Source organism: Lentinula edodes, assembly GCF_021015755.1.
Source record: "Lentinula edodes strain Le(Bin) 0899 ss11 chromosome Unknown C8R40scaffold_61, whole genome shotgun sequence".
NCBI lineage: Eukaryota > Fungi > Basidiomycota > Agaricomycetes > Agaricales > Omphalotaceae > Lentinula > Lentinula edodes.
In genome coordinates, this window is record NW_025764367.1 from 88,506 (window position 1) to 111,280 (window position 22,775).

Consider the following 22,775-nt stretch of genomic DNA (forward strand, 5'->3'; position numbering starts at 1 on the left):
TTCGGATTATGCCAGGATTATGCACTGCAGTGCATCCGTTTTTGATATCCTTCCAAATGATCCCGTCTAAATTTTTTGCTGGATATATTCCGAATCCGGTCCTCTGGCGTTGCTTGAGCGTGCAAATTTTCAATGAAATTTTTTCTACCGTTGCGTGTCAAAAGGGATAATATTTCTACCATAATATTTCAAGTATATACGTGTACATTAATAAAGGAAAATTTGAACAATACATGTATGAACAGACTACATATGGAGGCCAAGTTGCAAGTAATATTTTGAACATGATATTGCTGTCATTGAGGACTTGTGCGACAATGGATGTCAATGGGGGACTTGAAGGGATTTAAAGAGCATATTGAAGTATTGAACTTGAGGCTTGAGAACATGACTAATTTGTTGAGGGAAATAAAGGTACAGCGCAACGCAACAGGTGGGCAAGAGAAGAAAGACGACATGGGGGAAGAAAGAAGAGCGACAAAAATGAAAGGAAAAAGACGCGATGAACTTATATAAAATTTCTGATGGGGGCCGATTCTGTCCGGTTGCCATATGGTGTGTGCGCAGCCACTATCTACAGTTTGGAACAAGAGCAAATTCAAGTAGATTTAGGAGCAAGAGCATCTCTCAGTCCATACACAGAGCAAATTCATGTGTATAGAGCAAGAAAGATTGACTTTGAAAAGATATCATCTCATTGATTTGGATTAACAAGCATAAAACCATTATGATATCAAACCATTCCTAAGCCGTTGCAGTGTAGGGTTGCAGGCCTGACTTTGCGAAGGATGCATTTCATCTCTTTGTAACAAATTTTCGATAGCAGATGATTTCCTGGTCTCTGTTTCAACTTTGACTTACTATGTAACCCTTCCAATGTGGTACCAGTTTTTGCTCGTTGTCCGTTTTCTCGTTTCTTTCTCCTCAGCATGTGGTCAGCTGAGTAAATGCACTGACCAGCCAATTTCCTATATATGTCATTGTGCCACACTTCTGTTGCTTGCTGTCTGAAGACACTGAAGACAAGATGTATCTACCTGAAGCTCTCCTAATGCTTCTACCAACAATATTTGTAGCATCTTTTGTTATTGTGCCCCCCCGAATTCATTGCACCTTGAGCTTCAAAGGTACTGGAGGGCGTCATGATTTTCGTACCGCCCTCAACCTACTACACCATCCCCAGAACTCTCTACGCATGTACCCTTCTCCTGGAAACAGACAGGAATGAGACAGATGTCTTATTAGCAACTTGGGAAATCTATTCTCTTGAACCTCCGTATTTCCCGATATCCCAATCTACGGACAATGGCTCGACGTGGATTAAAATATCACGAGTAACAGATCATGGGGTTTGCGGTATCAGCCGTTTCTGTATGAGCTCCCCAGTGACAGAGGGTTCCCTGCTGGTGCAGATTTATGTGCAGGTTGTCTTTCGAGAGTCATCCAAGCTGTACCACAAGTTGATGCATATAGCGCAGTGCCTACACAGCTGCATTACAACATGTTAAATGCGTGTTTGTATGATGAATTTGGTGTCTCGTTTTTGTTCAAACCAAATAATAATTGATTGTTTTTAAAGCTTGGTCAGTCGTAGCTATAGAGCTTAGCCCGGCAGCCGTCTGGTACATGTACAGTGTTAGTTGATATGCGTTCTGTCATTTTCACATTGAAGGATTAATGGTGATCGACCAACATTTGCTTGGCGTTCATTTTTTCCATATCCGCTCCAGAATCTCCTTTGGAAGTACAGGTCTTTTCATCCACTCTACCATCCAGCCCTTGTTTTTGTTAAAATCACCTCGGTCAAAAGGTAGCCCAAATACGGCAGAAACAAGCCATATGTCCGTGTCCTTCTCCTTATACCCTGCACGTAACACAGGAAGCACTGCACGCGCCGCGATGAGATTTGTATTGGCATCCGTCCGAAGAGCTTGGCCTTTCCTGATCGCTTCTGGGGAAAGGTCTACGATACCTGCTACACCCGCCCTTGACACAAGTCGCGCAAGTCCCCCAGCTGCAAACGTGCCTTCGCTCTCGGAGTGTTCACCATCTTGAACGGGTTCAAGAGCTCTTTCATCCTGACCTTGTCCGTAGATTGCCCAACCACCCTCAGCAGTAGATAACACCCTGTCACCATTCTGCATACGGATACGATGAACACGAAGGTGCCATAAAGGGGCGTCAAGAGTGGGGGGTATAAGCCACGTCTCGATCTCCACATCTGGGAAAGGATACCACATGGAGCGAAGCCATTGCCTCTCATCTGTCCCTTCAAATCGCGCCTCCTTCGTGACCCGTCGACATTTCCAGGTCTCTTCACCATCTCCGCTTATTGCTAATGTGCTGTCTCCGCCGAGCTCCTCCAATGTCAATGAGGCAACGGGTACACTATAGCCAAAAGCAGCAGAGTATGCAAGTTTGCCATATTTTGCCGCGCTTTGTTTGACCGGGTACGAGCACTGTTGTCCAGATGAAAGGAGATAGGTATGTCCTCCGATATTCGTTGTAATCTGTAAAGCGTGTTTCAACACTTTAGTCGTATTTAGAAGACTACTAGGATAATCTTCCTCTTCTTCAGTCCAGAACAAGCTAGTTTCAGGAAGAGCCAGGCAGAGGAATGCTTTGCAGGCCCAATAAGGAGATCCGGGTGAATTGTAGTTCTCGAGGAGGTTGTGATTAGGGTACGCAAACCCAAGAGTGAGGATACCAGAGCGATCAAAAGCACCAGGCTGAGTGTGTGCCCAGTAACGGATATTGCGCAATTGTAGTCCTTTGATTACACCCCATGTAAGAGGTGCAGGAAGTGAGTAATTCACTCCGTCATCACCGTTAGAGGGATCAAAAGCGAATGCTAGAGCTGACCAGAAGGCGGACATGGCAAAGCGATACACTAAACTTCGCCCGAAAAGAATTGCCCGGCCTGAAGGAAAGCATTGAGGTTGAGTTTAGTACAGGAACGTGATATATACCTTCGGAATCGAAGTAATGAATGAAGTCCAAGGCAAACATGCGTGCCCTGTTTCTAAATTCTTCGCAACGGTTGGGATCTTCCTTTTGCGCAAGCTTGCTGTAAAGAAGCTGTGCGACCTGAATAGCAAACGATGAAGAATAATAATCAAGTTGCACGATGCCTTCAGGCCCATCTCTTGACCAACCATTGCCAATGTAAAAAGTATCAAGATGGTCCAAATCGGCTTTCATTCGTTTCGCATCTGCACGAGGAGAATTAACTTTGGAAAGACCGAGATTGGCAAAAACCTGACGATAAGTCAATCAGTCAGGGTTAGCAAAATTGTAACGAAGCGTTGTACCCTGAACCAAAGCCAGTTTGTATTTGGCATCTCCTTGTCATTCATCCCACCTAGCCAATTCCCGATATTCTCCTTGGCTGTTTCGCTCAACGGTGCCCAAAGCTCCTGGCCAGCTACAGATAGCGCATAGCCAATGGCAGAGCATTCAACCATTCTCTGGTCTTTGTCTCTCATATTTCCCCAAAACTCTTCGCTTTTTGGGTCGGATCCACTTGCTAAACCGCTGCGCCAACGAGATACTCCGTCGTAAGAACCTCCACCGGCTATTAGGGAGGCTAACCCCCAGATTGGGCGGGAGAAACCTTCAAGTTGAGCTGCAACTTCGTCGAAGTGGGTGGCAGTATATCCAAGATGAATTCTGGCACCATTCGGTGAGGTATAAGGTTCAAGTGCATCAAGGATAGAAGTCAAGAAAGATGCAACATCGCTGCGAGATCGCAAAGGATTTGTGCGGGCTTGTTCATGAAAGAGCGAGGAGGACACAAAGGCTTTTGTCATAGCCGACAGCAAGGTGGTGAGATATCGCTATTTAGAACAGACTCCATTTTTATGCCTGGTCGTATCATGGGGAATCCGATTCAAGGTTTCGGTCCGTTAGCCGCATGGGTCTTTCTCGGCCCGATTTCGGGCCAGAGAACACAACTCAGATTCCGACGCCTTGCTTCACTCTTCAAACTTCAAGCTTCAAAATACAATGGACACTCAATCCCAACCTCTCTCTTCTCTTCCATTACCTCCTTCCACCCTCGCTACTCTTTCCAAAGCTGGCTATGAAACTCTCGAAGATCTGCCGCCCTCCGATTCCGCGAATCAACTTACAGATGGTCGGGATAGCGCGTCCTATCTATTGTCGAAACGCGGAAAAGTCTAATACATGTTGCTCAAAGTTTTGAAAATTCCTTTGAAGGCCTCTCAAACAATATACTCTTCTTCACAGAGACCTGGAAGCGGTGATAGTCTCAGTGTCTTGCCCTCGACGCAATCAGCAGCTGCTCTAATGGGATCTATAAGCAGACGAAAGCAGAGAATGTTCAGCACACGCTGTCCGCCAATTGATACGCTCTTGAATGGCGGTGTGCCCGAGGGCGGTATCGTAGAGCTATCAGGCCCACCGGGTAGTTCAAAAGAGCGCATCCTCCTTAACATTATACTCTCATGTGTCAAAGTTGGTAGAAGTGTGCTCTTTGTTGGTCAGTGTCCGCTGTTCGGTTTGGTTTCTCAGATGTAACATCTTTCCAGATTGTCAGTGCATGTGCGATCCCCGTTCCATCGACGAACATTTGAAAGGTATTCATAGGACACATTCATCGAAACTGATGTTTAAACCCTATGTCAGATGTTCCTACAGCGCGTCGGCTTGTGACCTATGTTAAGATTGGGGATTTAACAGAGTTCTTGATGTTCATGAATAACTTGTCCTCGAATACTGACGTGCGTTTCTCTTCCTGATGTCTCATAGCCTAGGATATCAATGAACATCGCATAGAAACCTTTCGATATGCTTGCCATTAGCTGCTTGACATTTCCTTTTCAGAACGCGCAGATCTCAATCGCTGCTAGGAACAACCTTCTGGAAAAGATAAAGCAAACGCTAACTAAACTTTCTCATACCCACAATGTCACGGTAAGATCGTTGCGTGTTCATCATGTGTCCAAGTTACATCCCTTGTAGATTGCTATAACGTCCCAGCTGGTTACCAGGCTCATGAATATTGACGGTACAACCGGGAATTTTGACAGCGTTGGTGCTAAGGGTATCATGGTTCCTCAATTAGGTCTGTGTTTGGTACACCGAGTTCATTATGATTAGTAAACGATCTGCGTTAGGTCCTGCATACCTTCCTTCTGGAAAAGTCTTCAGACTTTTAGTGGCCCTTGACGGCGCAGAACCACGTACAGGGTATGCCAGATTGGTTGTTTCCAAGTTGTCGTCTATCTGTTGATCTAGGACCACAGTTTTGTTCGCCTCCTCGCTCCGCTCAAACCGGGAATTCCCCCAGAAGCCTCATTTCTTAGATTTGACATGGTTCGTCAATCAACCTTCTGAATTCTGTTTGGAAGCACGTTTTTTGACTTTTTGACTGTCTCCTCAAGCGAGATGAGATCCTTGAACAATAATCTGAAGTTGGCATATATGTACGTAGTAGATAGATAATTTCACTAGCTCCTATATATATTGTGTTTTCTTTTTAATTCCCGTACAATGCTGACAGAGGCTGCTAGTGCTGACCTGGTACTGACCATGAGGACAGATGTGGATCCACGCCTGACCCTGTAGACGTTTCCAATATTCGACAGGAGGGGGTTAGATCTGAATTGCGAACATTTTGCGTGGTGCTATCGCGATCTCGGTTCTCTACCCTGCAGACTTGCAATTGGTCCATATTTTGTGATTTGCATGAGCCACCATCTGCCCACAACAAACGAACCTCATACAATTTCCTTCTCTTACCTTTTCCCGCATCTCAAGACTCACCGTGACAATGCCTTTCGTTGAACTTGATACCGCGGTCGATGGACCGGTGAAGATGAATTATCACATCTCTACACCAACAGAAACTTCAGCGGAAACCATCGACCCTACTCGCCCAACGATCCTTTTCATACATGGCGTCTTTCTAGCCCAGGAAACCTTTATAGGTGAGTCCTCTTCAGATAAATTCTAGATGTGAACTTATCTGCAATATTTCACCAGCGCAGTTCAATGACGTCCATCTTCGACGATTCAACTTGATTGGGTTAGACTTAAGATCTTATGGATACACAGTGTCCACAGTTCCAGATGACTACGGTCCTAAGATAGCGGCGCAGGATGTTTTCTTGTTCATGGTGCGTCGCAGACTCCATCAACCAAGCAAAGATTTGACATAATATATTTTGGTTAGAATGCATTGCAGCTTCCGCCTTGTCACATATTCGGTCTATCCATGGGAACAATTGTTGCCTTACAGCTTGCTATCGACTATCCAGACAAGGTTTTATCGTTGTTCTTAATATCGCCCTTAGTTCTTGCGGAGGTGTGTTCTGAACCATTGATGATATGTGCTTTGAATAATGTACTTTGTAAGCCTGAAGAAGTGGCGGAAGGGCGACGAACAGCGTGCGAAGCATGGGTGGACGGCTGTACTGCTGAAGAGCCCGACGAAGAACTGATGTTCTGGGGAGTCTCGGGCGGTCTAGAGCTTGTTTGCAAAGACCGTCACAGTAGTATCATGGAGGCGTGAGTACAAAAGAAACTGCTCCCTTATTATTGCTAAACAGTATGTTCCCTTTGGCCAGCTTGGTATCCAACGTCATGGTGCAAGTAGCTATCAATTGGAACAAAGATCACATACGGGAATATCGTATGACAACACTCAACTTTATCATCGACAGTAAAGCCCGCACAAGAGAAGAATTGTCCAAAATCAAAGTTCCCGTCAAACTTGTGCACTGTTTGGGCGACGTCGCATATTCTTTGGATTACGCCACAGAATGTTGGAATCTACTCAAAGAAGCTGGTGTTGACGCATCCCTTGAAGCCATTCCTGAAGCCTCTCATTTCGGTTGTTGCGAGGATGCACATCAGTGAGCATCAAAGAACCGTCTGATCACCCTTCAAATTGACACATATTCGACAGAATAAACCCGATTTTTCACGATTTTATCATGGCGAATACGAAAATAGAGGTACCGGCCGGAGTGGAGGGCGTTAGTTCACCCTGGAATGTACGTCCTCAACTAAATTCCTTAATATTCAATGTCACATCTCACTCTAGGAAATTCTGAATTGGCGCCATATTCAAAATGATTCGGACGATGAATTGATAGTTCATTAACACTTTACAGAAAGCTGAGTAGCTTTATCAGACAAACTAGTTCTTCGGACATAAAAGTCAGCCTCTATATTTGGACCTATATACCTACATCCTGTCATACCCTCATTTGTTGGAACTTGGAAACGGGTAGACGGGATTGTTAAGCCTAGTATGTGGCCTGGTCTCTGGATTTCATCGATGTATCACTTCCTCCGGCGTAATAATCATATCCATTTTACAATCGTGCTCCCCAACTGGAATAGTTGAATCCAGTAACTGGTCACGCAATCCTAACGCTACTAATACTATCATTGAACTAACAGAAGAGCCGATCCATTCAAAGCGCTCACCTAATAGGGGACGAGGTCTTCCACTGGCTATGTAACGTGCAATATACCTATCGTAGTAACCTTTTCCATGCCCGAGACGCGACATTGAACGGTCGAATGCAACGCCTGTGAAAGTTGGATCAGTCAGTAGTAGACATGGAACTGTGATTGTCCCATACCAGGTACTAGAATTAGATCCAAGCCGGCTTCCATAGCTTTCAATGATAATCAGAGACTCGCAGTACTAGATACAACAAATTTAAACAGACCGTTCAAACGCGGACCTGTATCCGATTCATAAGAAGGTTCGCGGATGCCCCATTTTCCAGACGGTAAAGCATCAAGATCACTCTGATTTTCCACCTTTAAGAATTCCATGGCACCAGTCTGGGTAACCTTAGGCACAAACAAAGACTTGTTACCTACCGAGGACGGTCGTTCAGAAAAGTAGCCATTAGCCATCAAGTCATGAGACAAACCTATTTCGAGGATTGATCTCAAGATTTCGGATGTTTGAAGCTCGCCAGTGGGCATGCTAATGTAGCAGCTCACTCTAGTACAGTTTTGGAACTCGGGAAGAAGTAGGACTTTGGCTGTAACTGCGCGCGCTAGATTTGGAAATCCTGCTAGTCTGATTTTGAACGTGGAGTGATATAGTTACATTGCTCCTTGATGTTATCCAATGAGTGAACCACAGCATAGATAGACTTCCGGAGAGCTCCCTTCTGTTTGTGTAAAGTTGGCAACATGTTATCGTTCAGAAACAAGGACAGTGGCAACGTGGCAACAGACACCACGTGAAGGTCAAAGCTGGAAATCGCAACGTAAATTTAGATGTGACAGACTTGAGATCAGTCTGATGTGACCGTTTTGTCTTTCCTGTCGTTCTCAATTGCACTTCCTCCGATCTGATACTCAGCAGTGATAGATAGATTAGATGTATGTCAAATATTTACAGTCTTAATACGATCAACTTTCGCGCTAAGAGGCGTTATCTCCCAAGCTTCAGGGATCAATTGAGCGAGGAGTTTCGACCACTGGACCTGGAAGGCGACGATACTGTTCAATTAATCGTGAATATCGGTTCTGTAGAGAAGATCGAGAAGAGGAACCTGCGAGGCATGGTAGGGATAGATTCCAGCTTCTTCGTACGAGTTTCGTTCCTCAACTTGTTCCTCTACATAGGGCTCTTGCATAGGGATTCCCCTCTCGGAGGGCACTACAGGCTGCAGAGGAATTGGCAAGGATAGGGCACAATGTTCAACGATCGGGTCTTCTTTACCATCTTCCCAGTCTGAGTCACTGTCCTCCGAGATAGATCTCAATGATGCCGCATTTGTGCGCGAAGATAGACTAGGGGGCATCCACTTCAACTGTGGCACAACGCTATTGAGTTCGTGGTCGTGGTCCTGCACGACCGGTTCATCAAAATTGACTTCAAAATCGGGCGCAGTAGACCGAGGTACCATAGAGGCTGCAACTGCATCATCCGGATGAATTCCGTGTGTGCGAAGGTGTCGTTTTGCGTTAGAGCGAACAGTGAATGTACGTTCACATCCTGGATAGGCACAAGAAAACGCTAATGTAGATTTGTTTGATCAGTTTGTGAAGGACTACAAAGACGGTGCGGACATACGTTTATGATTATTATGCGCGTTCATATGAGTTTTCAAACCGCTGGGCCTCGGGAAGTTTTTCCCGCAAAGTTTGCAAGCATGCATCTTCGCCTTCTTCTTTTTGACAGCGGCAGTCGGTTCATTTGCGTCATGGTCCGGAATCGCTTGACGAGTATGATTATCGACAGGAGTTACGCTCGTAGATTCTTCCGTGTCCGGAGATCGAGGTTGAAGTTCATCCGGGAATTGTAGGGCCGGGAGAAGGGCATAAGGTGATGGCCTCCTGCGAATGTCACGACAAGGTGTGTTCGTAGAATGCCAACTATTGCCAGTGTTAATGAGAATGGAAGGACTTCGTGCCCTGTTAGTGTCCTGTTCAAAATAACCTCGGTGGCCCGTGGCAGATTCGAAGGAAGTCATCATCGAAGACTCAAAGTTCCTTCGAGCGGATGGAGAGAGAACAACTGGACTATCCACCATGTGAGAGTCATAGGGATTGTGCCAGGAAATAATGTCTGATATATTCTGTGGATGTTCGTATGCGGCGTGCACATCGTTCTTCGGCGGGGCAAGACCAGAGCCGGTAGCACCGAGTTCACAATCGGTTTCGCAAGAATCCTCTTGAAACGAAGGCAAACCGGTGCTGTACGACTGATAGACCTTGTATGCACCATTCTTTTGCATCGAATCTGATTCTTTATCTCGTTGAGCTGATGTCCCACGAGATTGATATTCGGGGTCGGGATCGCACAGAGCATAACGTAGAGAGGACTGAGGATAACCAGTATGAGTCAAAGTTGATGGGGATTGCGGAAAGGAATAGGGTATAGTCAGTGACGATGCGGGACTAGGCGACTGAATATTCGAAGGGGAGAATGAATTGGTGTCCAGCTGATCGTTCATTCTATAGGGCTACTGGAAGCAGGATAGACCGGGCAGAGATTAATCTGAGCACTGTCGAGTTCAGCGAAAGGAGGCAAGAAGTTGCACCGGTATGTGCTTGTGAATAAGCTGAAATATCATTAGAAGATCAGCTACTATTCCCCATCAGCGAAGGTATTATCCTACCACTTGATGAATTTCTCTAGTGAAGTCTGCTTAGACGCATGCAGAGGGTTTTGAAGAAAGCAAGGAGCAGCTATAGCAACATATAAGTCTACGGGTCCGCAATGATCAGTTGAGGATAGGAGATAAAACGAGGTTAAGAATAATGGATGAATGAGGAAGTAAATGAACCTCAAACACTGTCCATCTGTCCCGAAGCGCTTCTTTTTACCTTCGAATCCGACATGGACTGCCAGAACAATATCCGTTACATCCGCTCAATATTATGACCATTGAAATTAAGGGCCCGTAGGGCCCCGTCCTTCGCTTCTTCCTCGTGGGGTCATTCGACTATCCTCGGTCGAAAGAATTTGACAGCCAACTGCAAGTCAAGGCAGGCCAGTGCTACCTCGACAATGAGTGCTAGAGTGATCATTGATCGAAAGGGCAACAGAGGGCAATTTCTGCGTTTTCATATCTCGAAACTGTGTACGACGCAGCAGGATGAGAAAACATCAACATCGTAGTGTCTGTTTCGTTGATGACAATACCGACAAGAAGTCGTGGCACTGTGGGACACATCAATTCAAAGCCAACATACCAACTTGAAGTACAGTTCGGTCATTGGCAATTGCACACGTCCGAGCAATCTAATGAAGCTTGAAGCGCCAGAGCCTCGCCGATCTAGAGCCTGAAACTGAAACTGGGAATCATACCGAAGATGTCGTTTAAGCGTACCGAAGGTACCAAAAGGAACACGCAATTTCGATAAATGAACGTACACCACACTACGTGAAAGATAACAAATTAAAGATACATACATATTCAATGCCCCGAAAAGAGATCCAAGTTCAAGAAGAGTTAAACGGTTATGAGCAACTTCAATTTGCTTTGAGCGACTTGCATATGAAAGTCAACCAGGACCGACTTACCGAAACCGTTCAACTTTAAGTCGGGTCCGTGCTTGAGCCGAAATCTCGGTGTTCTCGGTGTCGAAGTCCAGCATTTTGGTATTAAACTTTCCTTTCCCATTATCATCCCAGTTGCCATCGAAGAATGTCAAACTTTTTCTGTTTCTGTTAGTATCCACGGGGGAGTCAAGAGTGGATCTGTATACATCTCCATAGGCAGTGCGCTGTGAATGAGGTTGTAGACGATGTCTTCCCGTGGGTGTGATGTTGGTTTCCCGGCGTTTTAAGAACGCTGTGTTGGGGTAAGACGAGCCATGTGCCCAACGTTCTTGCCATCTCGCAGCAACGACCTGGGTACGCGAAGCACTGGCCTTCAGTTCCTTCTCTTCGGGATCTTCTGGTTCCAGCTCCTCAAAATTTGAATCCGTGATGAGAGCACGGTTCTGAGATTGGTGAATAAGCTCATCCGGAGTTAGTGGTGACGGATACGGGGGAGTAGCAGAGTCCTCGTCAGACCCAGAATAGTCAATTTCACTGGAAGGATCATTGCCAAAGCAGTCTCTGAGGTTAACAATTCCTCTCTTCACCTCCAGACGTTTATCAGGGGAGGCTTCGACGAGTACTTTGACCAGATCTATATGTACGGGGCTAGGAGAATGAAATAGACGCTGAGGTCGCCGGAGCGAGACTGATGGCTGTGCAGCAGGAGGACTCGATATTGGATCGACAAAATCATCTTTGTCAGCCAATGGGGAAACTCGATGTTTTGGATGAGGTTTAGGAGGAGACGAGAAGTCCTCCTCGTCTTTCGATATCGACGGTGTAGGTGAAATGTAGCCATCCTCTTGCTCCACAGAGCTGGCTTCGAACTGAAAGTCTTCCTCAATTTCCGAATCAACACATGGTTGAGCAATCAGGGAGTCTCCGTCAAACGCTGGTTCCATTTCTTCACTAGCTATATTTTCCTTCTCAGCTCGAGAATATGAACGACCCGCACGAGATTGAACGGTCGCACTCGACGTTCGCCTGACACCAGACTGTACGAAAAATTTAGATGATGTTACCGGTGATGTTGGTGCAGAGGACGAGAATTTTCTCTTCTTCGTAGCCACGTCTTGATCCATCACCTCTGCCAGAGTTCGCTTGCCGCTGGCCTTGCCAACAGTCATTATCGGTTTTGAAGGAGACTTGAGTCGCGGAGGTATGGTAGGGTTTGGTCCTGTAAATTAAGAAAATAATTACTTTTCGAATTTGAAGGACCAAGGTTGAGAAAAAAATTACCGAAGAAGTTCAATATGCCTCCGCTTTTTGGCTTGCTTTTCTCCATGCCTTTGTTTTTAATTGACCGAGGGGCGCCTGTACCCTTGTCGATATCTCGTATCATACGGGATGGACAGAACCCAGGATTGATATCTATCATGGGCTCTAAAGTAATAGGATCGAGATCGCCTGTGGCGAGTTTCTTCGCCAATGTAGCTTCTAAATCACTAGGACAAAAATTGTGAAACCTCAAATAAACGAACAAATATATATTTCTTCTTACCCTCCGATATATGCTTCTGCTAAATCATCCCAGCTTTGCAAATCCACATCACTTAAATATACTAGCTTCTCGGACGAAGGATCATAAACCCTCTGGTGGAGAAAACACTTCTCGGCCAGTCTAAACTGGTCGAGGTATCCCTTGGGAACGCGCTTTTTCCCCTCCAGTGCAATTTGTCGAACGACGGCTTGTGGGGTCTTCCATCTCCTTAGCATAGCGCATGCAGTCTTCAGTCCAATACCAGGAATACTCGGAAGATAGTCGCAGCCGCTGAGTATAGCCATAGCCCGGAACTGGTTATCGGACCAACCGACGAGAGAGAGGCCATTGGAATCTAAAGAAGTAGCGGTGACAGATGCAAAGTCGGCTCGAGAGATCGAGACGACAGTTCTAGCAACGGGATCAAATTTCAATAGAACATTCTTGCAGCCAAACACAAGAAGGTCAGAATCCTCTGTTAAAATTGCCGAAACAATGCCTTGGCGTTCTAGAAATGCTAGTTGTGCATCTGCTTCATACGGAGCGACAATATATTGAACAGATTCCGCGCGAAGTGCCTGAACAGAAACAATGAGCAAGGCGAGTGAGAAGCGCGTTACGACACACCTTGATGAGTTGGAAGGCCATCTGGGGGGTAACATCCACACACTTGAGATAACAGTCTCGCGCCTGAGCGTGTTTTCCCTGAGACGCTAGCAAGTTCCCCCGGGCAAGATGTTCATCACGCTTACGCTTCCGCTCGACCTCCGTGCCCTTCTTTGCCGGTAATGGGCCACCATCGAATACAATATACGGTTCTATGCCGTGATGTCGAAGTAGTCTGACTTTTTCCATCGCATAATTGACATATCTAGGTGAATGTTGAGTGATTTGTCTTTCATATAGCATAAAGCTCACTTGTGAGTTAATATCCCAGTTGCCAACTCAGTGGCACAGGTGAAAACTCCCTTATGAAGCCATACATAGGCATCTACTGCGATAGTTTGTCCAGAGAATTCCGAGAGATGTCTCGTGTTTTGAATAGATCTTAGAGCAGGCAATAGACCTTGAATACCCATTTCAGATGATGAGGAACGTTTGAGTCAAGAAGAAAGCTGGGGTGGTCATCAAGATCTACTCTTGAGTCCCGGTTATGGAACAACAGGACCGTGCCCAGAAATGTCACATTGTGACTGACGCGACCGAACAAACAACGCGTAAATATTAAAATAAAGGTTGACGTGTCTCTTTTTTCCCATGATATACAAGTACATGTGCCATTGAATACTTGGAATTGTAAAAATGGTTTGTGACTGAAAACGAAGGTGGAAAGGCAAAGAAGTTCACAAAAAGAGTTTCAGCGCCATGTGAAGATGAATTTACAATGATAAAAATACCTATGATTACTTGGTGATTGCGATGCTTTGGAAAAAGAATAAATGTATGAGACCTCGAACGCCAGCAGGTTATGGAAAACTTCCGAGTCGAGAAATGTTATCAAAAGTGTGACGACAGTTGAACAATGGCAAAATCGATTTAGAGCGAGACAAAGCGACAACGGGGAGTGAACGATATGCGGACAATGTGGACGTAACTGGTGTATACTTTATGGTATAATGTTGAGGAAGGGGGTGCTGCAATGCGATCTCATTGCTCTAGATCTTACCCGCTTTTGATGAGTTCGGTGTAGCTCTAATAAGGAGGACGCTTGAATTCGTTACGGATGTCCTGAGCCTCTAGATCATATTCTTCCGCAGGAGAAACATGGTCGATGATTTTGCCCATAGCGTCGTATACAGGATCTGTGTAAGTTCCTCCACTCGATGGTGACTCGAAAGTTTCCATCTACATGACATAATGTGAATTCATAGGGAGGAAAATGTTTCAGATAAGCGGACCTGAACATGAACGCCCTCCGACTTCAAAGTCGTATTTAACCTAGGTGGTCGCATAGTTGACTTTGTGTTTGAACGGAATGCTAACGTTGACGCTTGGGTAGATCTGGAAGACACTGAGTAGAGCGATGAAGATTGTAACGAACCACGTACGCAAACATCTCCGGTGAAGATGATGTGAAAAGAGCAAGCCTCCGGACTGCCCTACATGCAACGATCTGCAGGTACTCTCCCAATGAGATTCAGTATTGAATCAGAGAGAATGTACTCACAGTCGACCCAATCGCAGAAGGAACATTGGCGATAATCGACATGACTGGATTCAAGTCCAATAACATGAAGATCTGACCAAAATGGTTTTAGTATTGAGAATGCACATAAGAGCCACAACGGAACCCCACAGTTGCGAGTAAGTTGGACAAAAAAGCGATGATGAAGTAAATCAGCCCATCGCCGAAAATGAGGACAACGAGCCTGGAGCGGCCCATGACTTTCGAGCTGATTCGTGTACGTCAGTCTCGGCATTGAAGAAAAAATAAAGCACAGCCTGGGATTCACGTACCTTGGCGCATTTATGACAAGTTTCCAGGCGGTTAAACTAAGTACGACAAAGTCAAAGCACATTGTATATGTGAATCCCGCGAGAAGTAGACGGCTGTCAGTTTCAACTATCACGCATCCTTCGGTCGGGCTGTAAGTGGCTTTGAGCAGGATACCTGAAGCAACTTGGTTTAGTGTAAGCGTTAGCAGCTGCATATATGCTGCGCACCGTGAAGAAGAAGCGACCATTGACCAAGTATGAGGAGAATCAACGGAACCACGATATACCATTTTTGCGTCCAGACGGCCATACTAGCAAATAAAATCAGTCGGAATTATGGATCGTTTCCTTCGTTCATTTAACTCACGTTCTCAGGGAAAAATTGATTGACGCAAGGCCAATGGCGGCATTACCAACACACTGGAAGATACACGTTGTATGGGGAAAGACATCTACACGAAAGTGCGTTATTCATACCTGGTTGAATGTGTAGAGAGCCTGACAGTTAATCTCGCTAATGGAATCGTCAAAAGCGAGAAGATAAACTCTAGCGTCAAAGAAGTTCTTACGTCGCTACGTTGAGAGCAACAGCTCTTTATTATGGAACAACACTGAGAATCAATAACCTTCGAGCAAGCGGGACAATCACCTACATTCCGATTAGAGCGAATAGCAAGCAATAACGGTTCAAGAAGTAGAAGATCTTGTGGGAAGCGAAGAGTGAACGATAGGTCGCACAATTTTCCAGAACATAGTGAACAACGTACCAAAGGCCAACGAAACTGTCTCTTCCCTCTGATATAATCCCAATCGAAGTCGAGCGAGGTGAACCATTCCCATCTATACATGAAGAGACGCGCAATCAGAACCCGGTTCCCACTTCAGCAAGATCGCGCATACATGTACAGTCCAAGAAGAGCGTGCATGAATCTTGAGAAAACAACTGGAAAAAACGAATGTCACCGAACAGATCTGGAAAATACTACCGTCATATAAAAGCTTGCCTCCATCCTTCGAGATCTCGGCTGGCGAATTCCAATCGGGCATCGTGTCTGAGAGTGCTGGAATCCAAACGAAATAGCGTATAAAGGGATGTCAAAGACGGCAAAAGGGAAGGTATCGACAGCGAGGAGTATATGAGGGTATAAGAGGAAGAGGGACACAAGTCGGAGGTTGAAGCACGGATGAATGTAGTTATAAAAGGCAAATTACAGCACCAAAACTTCATCTCAGCTTCATCCTGAGAAGATTCAAAAAATGTCTCTTCTTTTCTTCCTTCCTTCCTTCATGTTCCTGATATAAACCAAAGCTAAAGATTTCCAGTTCCTACAGCTGATCTCTTTCTATCTTTGTATCCTCAGTAAAAGTATTGCTGTAAACGAGCATCGACCAGGAACTTGAATGATTGAGGAAGAAACGGTAAACCCCGACAGGTTGCTGACTAATGTGCGTTCTCTACTTAGCGCGCCACTTTGCATATCATGATCTCTTCATGGAAGGCTGTCATCCAGGTGTCATTTTTGTAAATCTACACAACGTATTTTCTGATATTCAATAACACTAAGAGGTACATACTTACTTTATAGAATGGTTAACCAGGACCCCCAAATCCCGAGGAACATTGGTACCAATCCAGACATATTTTGGCAAAATTTGTGCTCTCACCTTAGTCGTATCCGGACATTTTTTCGAGATTTTCTTGATCACCCTCGGTAGTACATGTCCACAGTCCGGACAGTGGACACTCCCCAAGTTCTTTGCCGCTCCGATCCCATTCAGTGGTGATTTTACCGCCATTTTTGTTTCGTAGTTCGAACCTGTTCGAACCCTACCCTGAAAATTGACACACCTTGATGCAGGCTGTCCGGACGAAAAGGGAAATTTGTCGAGGAACCCGGGGTCAAATCAGGACACAATTGGTGGACAAAATCCTCGAAATATCTGGTACCAAGGTTCCTCGGGTTTTTTGGAGGTCCTGGTCAACTATTTAAAGATCTGGCCTGTTTCGGTGTTTCTGGTGTCGCTTGTGCGTAAAAGTGGTTTATCCTTATAAAATTCTGATCCTGACCGATAGCCTAGGTGCTTATGTATGTTTATTCTTACCAGAACTTGCCGTGACAACTGTCAATCTGTGTTCATGATGATTCATGAGGAGAGAAGTTACATATTAGAACCCACAGTGTTGCCGTGCAGTAAATAATATATGGACGTCGCCGTCATTATCAGCAGTTGCCGTCGCTGTAGGTTTCCTATTGACTGCTATGTACAATTGACGATGCATTGTGAAGGTTCCGGAACACTCTCTAGACCTAAACTTTGGCCATTGGCAAGATGAACGAACACCTTTGAATCTTCAAAGAAACACAGGAACTCCGATTTCTCGGGACTCAACCAACGACGAACACGGTCTCCAAGGCTCGCGACCCTACCTTCCTCTTCGGGACAATCTATTCTCACTCACTGTCGCATTATTTTAATTTATGGAGCTTGCTTTTATCAGGATACCACAAGTTGATTCTAAATTTCAATAAGGTGCAGTATACAACGCATTCACTTCCACAAGCAAGAAATCATACGCTGTAGGTTCAATATCACAACCACTATGGCGCCCAGGCTAGGAAGCATCGATACCATTATACATCTGCATGCACCATTAGGCCCGATACCATGTAATGTTTCGTTGTCTACATTAAAGACGCCGAATGGGAAACAATAAGCTCATGAGGAAGGCAGACCCCATCAATGGAATATACTGAAGAACGAAGTCCTCGTTGCTCGCTAGTAAGACCAGACTTTTTTTTAGCAATGGTTAACACCTACGTGTTTTTCTCAGGACTTCTCAGGGCACTTCATTTGGTGGACGCAGTAGATGGGTTCGAACGACAAAAACAAGAATGCTTGACACCTCATGGAGAAAAATGAGCTGCTCCGAAGAGGCCACTGAATGTACAGTATAAGCTTGTAAGCCCAACAAGGATATGTTCATGCATCGGTCTTAGTAGAAAAAAGTAGCATTCCCATTTTGCTGCTATGGGGAAAGATAGTAACACCCTGGCACTGACTCTACCCCATGTCGCAACTCTACTGTTTTGGAGACCGGTGCGTACCGCCGCGCGCGACGGCCTACTTTGGTTTGGGGGGAAATGATGAATGCGTAGAATATACCTTCATGGACCTTGCCTCTAACAGCACCTCAACACCCTGCTCCCTGCCTTATCATCATGAAAAAAAATTTATCCTTTTTACAACTTTAAGATGACATACTACGAAAGATAAATTTCACCCTTAGTTTACTTCCTATTTTTCATACTGATTTTCTGAATTTTGAGGAGAAATCTCTGCTCCGTAAAGACTAATATTTACACCAGCACACTTTTTTTGAGCATTGACCAAGAGTCATCAGTTCAAAGTTGTGGCTCTAGTGCTATATTATATAAGTCATCAGTTGTGGCTCTGGTGTTGTATTTCAATGAACCAAGGTTTCTGTTGTTCTTGTTGTTCAATGCGAACTCTTCGGTACCGTCGAACACTTATCGAACGTACTCGCTGGACTTCATCAGTGCATTCAACTCAAATTACTATGTTGATTGCTGTAATCAATCGCAGCTGTTCTGACGTCCATTTTGTGATTATGGTCTACCTTTGCACGTCCTTCAAGAATTTAGTTTATTGTGGTACCGATGGGAATAGATGATTATTAGATGCCTATAGGTATTGCAGAATCATGCTGGGTACTAAGAATATAAACGAGTGAACGGGTGGGGTGTTGCAGCATTTTATAGTGGTACGGCCTTAGCTTCTACGTCATAAGAGTCAGGTTCACCCTTGAATTCCTTTCCATCGTAGTGCAAATTTAGACCAACATCGGTATTGCTAGAAGGAGAGTCCTGTTCAATGATAGCTTCAGTATGAGTATACGTCTCCTGGGCAATCTGGACATGTACGCCAGATCCGATATGGTGGTTGCCTGTTGATGTGATTTTGAGGATCTGTGGCCTCATTCTACTTCCTCTACGTAGTTCAAGTTGAGCTCCAGAATTACTGAAAGATCGCAACTCAAGTGAGAATTCATGAGTATGAGGTAGATTACGACCGACAACTCACAACATTTCGGCACCTTCGTTTGTGAATGTTGATAGTCTGCGAACCACCCGACACGCGACTATCTGTATTGAACATGAAATGTCACTAACTCGAGTGGTAAGGGGACGGGAAAGTAACAAACCGTGCTGGAAATCGCGGCTGGAATGTTGAATATGACAGTCATGATAGAATTTAGATTGAGAAGCATAAATACGGTCGCAAGCAGATTCGACAGGAAACTAGAAGGGAGAATTTATCTTTCATCAGTACAAATCAGAAACATTTAAGGCAAAAAAAAGCACGAACGCAACGAAGAAGTATACTAAGCCATCACCGAATAAGAGTTTCCCGAGACGACTTTCTCCCATGGAGCTTATATTTCCCTTGCGTGATCCAAGTTTGTAGGCATTCAGAAGGAAAACAAGCAAATCAAAAACCATGCTGTAGATAAAGGTCGCGGCGAGGATGGTATTGTTGGTGGAAATTATGATACACTGATTGGCCTCCGGGCTCCAAGCTGCCTTAAGGAGGACTCCAGCTAAGATTAAGTTAAGCAGGTCAGTAGGCCCTAAGCACGCTGCTCTCTGAACACACCTTGCAATATCAGCGACCAATGACCGAGAATGGCAACGATTAAAACGATGGCGAGTGTTCTGGAGTTCCCGTAAACGGCCAAACTGGTTGGCCGGTGAGCCCCACGTCATTTATCTTCGTCAAAGACACTCACGTGCGCAAGCCGAGATTGATACTTGCAAGACCGACAGAGGCATTTCCAGTAAGCTGATTGAAAATGTAGATTGCTTGACAGTTAAGTTTGCTTTGGGAGTAGTTGTGATTCCCATTAGGGTGCAAATGAATGAACAGGTGAACTTACGTTGTGGTGTCGAAGGAAATCAATCTGACGGGAAGAGTGCAGAGAAAAGTTCCGTGAGTAATGGATCTAGGCCTGGTGTTAACGAACGGATAGGCAAACACTCACATCCCGATGAGTGCGAAAAACAGAATATATCGATTGGCAAAATAGAACATCTGATATTTTGTGTTCAGTAAGAGATTACATCAAACAGACTCCAGCTTGTACTTACGATGGGCCATCGAAATGGCCTTTTTCCTGTGATAAATTCCCAATCAAAGTCGACACTCAGGAACCACTCCCATCTATAGCTGGCATTTGGTAACCATGAACATGCACAACCAGGATTAAAAAACTGACACATAGATACCCATAAGGGCGTGGGTGAACTTGAGAAGTACCTCGGCATCTAGCTGCACCTCAGCCTGAGAAGACCATTCAGTCATGAGAGCTCAGACGACCGTGATCAAGGGGGATGTGGGCTGATGTGGGTCTTTGGACTCTAAATCTTCGAAAGGAGCTTTTATGTACGAATTCTGAGCACCTCGGAACATGTGTAATGTTACCTTGAGTCACTCAGAAGAAGAACAAACGGAAAGAACCGAGATACCGTACAAATTGGCCGGTATTTGAGCAACTTCGAGGCCTTTCCTGAATAGTAAAAAGCAGATATCACGAAGAGATCGGGTGTTGTGCACAAGCGAATGGCAAGGGCGGGTATGTAAGTGCATAACTATCGTCAAGGAGCTGCATCTAGCTGCATGCATCAGGGCTTGATTGATATGTATGCTGTCGGTCAGATATGACTGCAAGAAAGATTTTCTGACAAAGAGATGAAGATCATGGACGTGTTGAGGGAGCTGCAAAGAGTTCCATGTCAACCTAAGTGAAATCCCGGATTGTAGTTTGAGATAGCCGGACAGCTTAACAAAAGATTTGAAGCAGCAGGGAAGTAGAATGTCTGTATACCCAGCGAGATAAATAGGTCATATGGGAAAGAGCCACTATCCGTAAGAAGATCAATGGCTGCACTGTTGCTTCTGTTCTCGAATGGAAAAGGGAGCGCACGCCGCCGCAACGAGGATCTAAATGAAATGACAACGACCAAGCTACGTACTTCGTTTTAAGCAGAACAGTATTATATAATCCATATCCTCGTTCGCCAACGGTCTTAGCGCAGTGTATAGAGCTAGGAACGAAGATGTGTAGGAGGGAGAGGGAGGACGGAGGAAGAAGAAGAAGAGGCAAACCGACACGGTCCATTGACGAGGGCGCCTTATTCAATGTGGACGGCAGCGCCACTACTTAGCCTATTTGTTTCTATTTGGTTCCACGGTATAACGGATGCCTCCACTATCCCCAATTTTCACTCCTGAAGCAGCCCAAGTCATCTCTTCCATTCGTAGAAGAGAACTCGATATTTCGAACGTCCAAATTCCTCGCCTGAAGACATGTTTAGGCCCTTTATCGCTTCAACATAAACTCTCCACCGAACTGCGTGAAGACATCGACGTCTTTGCTCGTCAAATCGAGGTAAAGTTGACAAGAATTCCATTTTGTATCAAGTATTGAATTCTCATAAGACTCTAGATGCTATGGTAGATGACCAGAAAGGATCAAAAAGTCGTAGAGAGTTGAGGGTTCTCGCAGACGAGTTTAACCAAACACTCTCCAAGTATGTTCTGGCAAGGCTATTTATACTTCTTCTGAATCTCTGAGACAGGTTACGAAAGGACTATCGTGCCGCTTTGCTATTCTCAAAGCGCACAATCGATTCCTCAAACGTCTCGAATAGAAACGAACTGCTAGCTTCAACTGTCGTTAAAGACAGTAGAGATGTGAATGAGAAAGTCACGTTCGTATCTCATGGAATGATTTTTCAATCCACTTTCTCAACATTCTGTAGCGAAGATGCAGTGATGCAAGCGAACAATGATGTTACGGAAGCTCTGCAGCGCACTCTGAGCCTCATGCAAGGTGAACTGGAACGTTCGGTGCTGACCACCCAGATGCTAGGTATGTTGGTTCGCAAACAAGACTTTTCTTATGCTAAATTCCCCCATAATCTAGACTCATCGATGTCTACTCTGCGCGCCACTTCATCCACACACGATGTCCTTTCCAATGCAATGGACGCATCCAAGCAACTCATAACAGCTTTGCAGAAGTCCGATCGAATGGACCGTCTCCTCATTTTCTTTGGTCTTATCTTGTTTTTCCTGAGTGTCAGTATCGTCCTCAAAGAAAGAGTCCTCGATCGCAGTGTGCGACTAGCCTTTTGGTGGACTCGGTTTTTACCTTCCGGAAAATCGCCCGTTTTCATATCAAACGTCAGCAGCTCTGTTGTCTCTGGAGCAAGCACATGTCTTCCAGAAACTACTATAATAGCTTATACCTCTAGCGTACTAGCTACTGCCACTGCAGCTGCGACATCTCTGACATCGATCTTACTACCCACCCCCGAGTCTGCATCGGATGGCGACTTTCTCTCGTCTGGTACCGTGGACTTCACCCAAGCGTTACCAATAATATCGACCGAATTACCATCAGAACCCCCTTCCTCTTCGACCACTGATGCTGAAAAAGTTTTTGCATCTTCGATTACGGTAAATCCTCCTGATGAGCTGTAGCTGACTCATATCTCGACCACACCCTTTCTTCGCTGAACTTGATTACTTGTACGAAGGTACACCATGTAAGTATACACGAGTATTATTTGCGGATTAGCATACAAATCAAATGTCTTTCTGCCTGTGATCATTACTTCTTTGGCCATTGGAGTTCTTGCGTACAAATGAAATCCTCGTCTCGGACCGAACCGATTTTATGACTATGACCGCGGCAGTTAGGCTACTGGTTGTGATGACTGGAGA

At 45.1% G+C, this 22,775-nt stretch overlaps 11 protein-coding genes across 11 annotated transcripts; 5 read left to right on the top strand and 6 right to left on the bottom strand.

Annotated features, from left to right (window-relative positions):
* Positions 1–1,036: 1,036 nt before the first annotated feature.
* Positions 1,037–1,607, top strand: C8R40DRAFT_796634 (uncharacterized protein). The gene has a single exon (XM_046236241.1). It carries the CDS (start codon positions 1,143–1,145, stop codon positions 1,506–1,508), a length of 366 nt encoding a protein of 121 aa, XP_046080027.1. The 5' UTR covers positions 1,037–1,142; the 3' UTR covers positions 1,509–1,607.
* Positions 1,608–1,706: 99 nt separating this feature from the next.
* Positions 1,707–3,809, bottom strand: C8R40DRAFT_1074421 (uncharacterized protein; the record flags this gene model as incomplete). Its single annotated transcript, XM_046226709.1, has 3 exons — positions 1,707–2,920; positions 2,970–3,258; positions 3,312–3,809. The coding sequence occupies 3 exons, from the start codon at positions 3,807–3,809 to the stop codon at positions 1,707–1,709; spliced, it is 2,001 nt and encodes a 666-aa protein (XP_046080028.1).
* Positions 3,810–3,933: 124 nt separating this feature from the next.
* On the top strand, positions 3,934–5,655 carry C8R40DRAFT_796475 (uncharacterized protein). Its single transcript, XM_046236239.1, has 10 exons — positions 3,934–4,135; positions 4,199–4,501; positions 4,551–4,598; positions 4,648–4,742; positions 4,798–4,935; positions 4,984–5,086; positions 5,139–5,211; positions 5,268–5,337; positions 5,406–5,447; positions 5,535–5,655. The coding sequence occupies exons 1-9, from the start codon at positions 4,006–4,008 to the stop codon at positions 5,427–5,429; spliced, it is 984 nt and encodes a 327-aa protein (XP_046080029.1). The 5' UTR covers positions 3,934–4,005; the 3' UTR covers positions 5,430–5,447; positions 5,535–5,655.
* C8R40DRAFT_796537 (Alpha/Beta hydrolase protein) lies at positions 5,523–7,215 on the top strand. Its single transcript, XM_046236240.1, has 7 exons — positions 5,523–5,951; positions 6,007–6,140; positions 6,197–6,328; positions 6,380–6,531; positions 6,591–6,878; positions 6,932–7,019; positions 7,070–7,215. The coding sequence occupies exons 1-7, from the start codon at positions 5,795–5,797 to the stop codon at positions 7,127–7,129; spliced, it is 1,011 nt and encodes a 336-aa protein (XP_046080030.1). The 5' UTR covers positions 5,523–5,794; the 3' UTR covers positions 7,130–7,215.
* Positions 7,216–7,300: 85 nt separating this feature from the next.
* Positions 7,301–8,046, bottom strand: C8R40DRAFT_1060635 (uncharacterized protein; the record flags this gene model as incomplete). The annotated part of the gene is made up of 5 exons (XM_046225368.1): positions 7,301–7,407; positions 7,459–7,563; positions 7,617–7,652; positions 7,707–7,859; positions 7,917–8,046. Coding segments are annotated over 5 exons (531 nt in total), but the record flags the coding sequence as incomplete, so codon positions are not given.
* Positions 8,047–8,504: 458 nt separating this feature from the next.
* C8R40DRAFT_1060743 (uncharacterized protein) lies at positions 8,505–9,473 on the bottom strand (the record flags this gene model as incomplete). The annotated part of the gene is made up of 2 exons (XM_046225375.1): positions 8,505–9,016; positions 9,074–9,473. The coding sequence occupies 2 exons, from the start codon at positions 9,471–9,473 to the stop codon at positions 8,505–8,507; spliced, it is 912 nt and encodes a 303-aa protein (XP_046080032.1).
* Positions 9,474–12,547: 3,074 nt separating this feature from the next.
* Positions 12,548–13,609, bottom strand: C8R40DRAFT_1060590 (PIN domain-like protein; the record flags this gene model as incomplete). Its single annotated transcript, XM_046225362.1, has 3 exons — positions 12,548–13,108; positions 13,158–13,401; positions 13,449–13,609. 3 exons carry the CDS (start codon positions 13,607–13,609, stop codon positions 12,548–12,550), a joined length of 966 nt encoding a protein of 321 aa, XP_046080033.1.
* A 348-nt stretch (positions 13,610–13,957) lies between these two features.
* C8R40DRAFT_796235 (uncharacterized protein) lies at positions 13,958–16,431 on the bottom strand. The gene is made up of 14 exons (XM_046236238.1): positions 15,971–16,431; positions 15,867–15,909; positions 15,734–15,806; positions 15,620–15,669; positions 15,536–15,559; positions 15,444–15,480; positions 15,334–15,386; positions 15,195–15,277; positions 14,988–15,141; positions 14,827–14,923; positions 14,698–14,769; positions 14,579–14,643; positions 14,429–14,531; positions 13,958–14,375 (listed from the first exon to the last, which is right to left on the bottom strand). The coding sequence occupies exons 1-14, from the start codon at positions 16,011–16,013 to the stop codon at positions 14,223–14,225; spliced, it is 1,050 nt and encodes a 349-aa protein (XP_046080034.1). The 5' UTR covers positions 16,014–16,431; the 3' UTR covers positions 13,958–14,222.
* C8R40DRAFT_1074425 (uncharacterized protein) lies at positions 16,368–17,443 on the top strand (the record flags this gene model as incomplete). Its single annotated transcript, XM_046226710.1, has 4 exons — positions 16,368–16,412; positions 16,660–16,747; positions 16,826–16,992; positions 17,255–17,443. The coding sequence occupies 4 exons, from the start codon at positions 16,368–16,370 to the stop codon at positions 17,441–17,443; spliced, it is 489 nt and encodes a 162-aa protein (XP_046080035.1).
* Positions 17,444–18,701: 1,258 nt separating this feature from the next.
* On the bottom strand, positions 18,702–20,410 carry C8R40DRAFT_796977 (uncharacterized protein). Its single transcript, XM_046236242.1, has 11 exons — positions 20,263–20,410; positions 20,135–20,207; positions 20,029–20,078; positions 19,924–19,947; positions 19,777–19,866; positions 19,644–19,726; positions 19,356–19,587; positions 19,192–19,288; positions 19,074–19,132; positions 18,911–19,007; positions 18,702–18,853 (listed from the first exon to the last, which is right to left on the bottom strand). The coding sequence occupies exons 1-11, from the start codon at positions 20,346–20,348 to the stop codon at positions 18,743–18,745; spliced, it is 1,002 nt and encodes a 333-aa protein (XP_046080036.1). The 5' UTR covers positions 20,349–20,410; the 3' UTR covers positions 18,702–18,742.
* An 836-nt stretch (positions 20,411–21,246) lies between these two features.
* On the top strand, positions 21,247–22,532 carry C8R40DRAFT_1060615 (uncharacterized protein; the record flags this gene model as incomplete). The annotated part of the gene is made up of 5 exons (XM_046225366.1): positions 21,247–21,435; positions 21,486–21,577; positions 21,626–21,757; positions 21,809–21,918; positions 21,973–22,532. 5 exons carry the CDS (start codon positions 21,247–21,249, stop codon positions 22,530–22,532), a joined length of 1,083 nt encoding a protein of 360 aa, XP_046080037.1.
* Between the last annotated feature and the right edge of the window lie 243 nt (positions 22,533–22,775).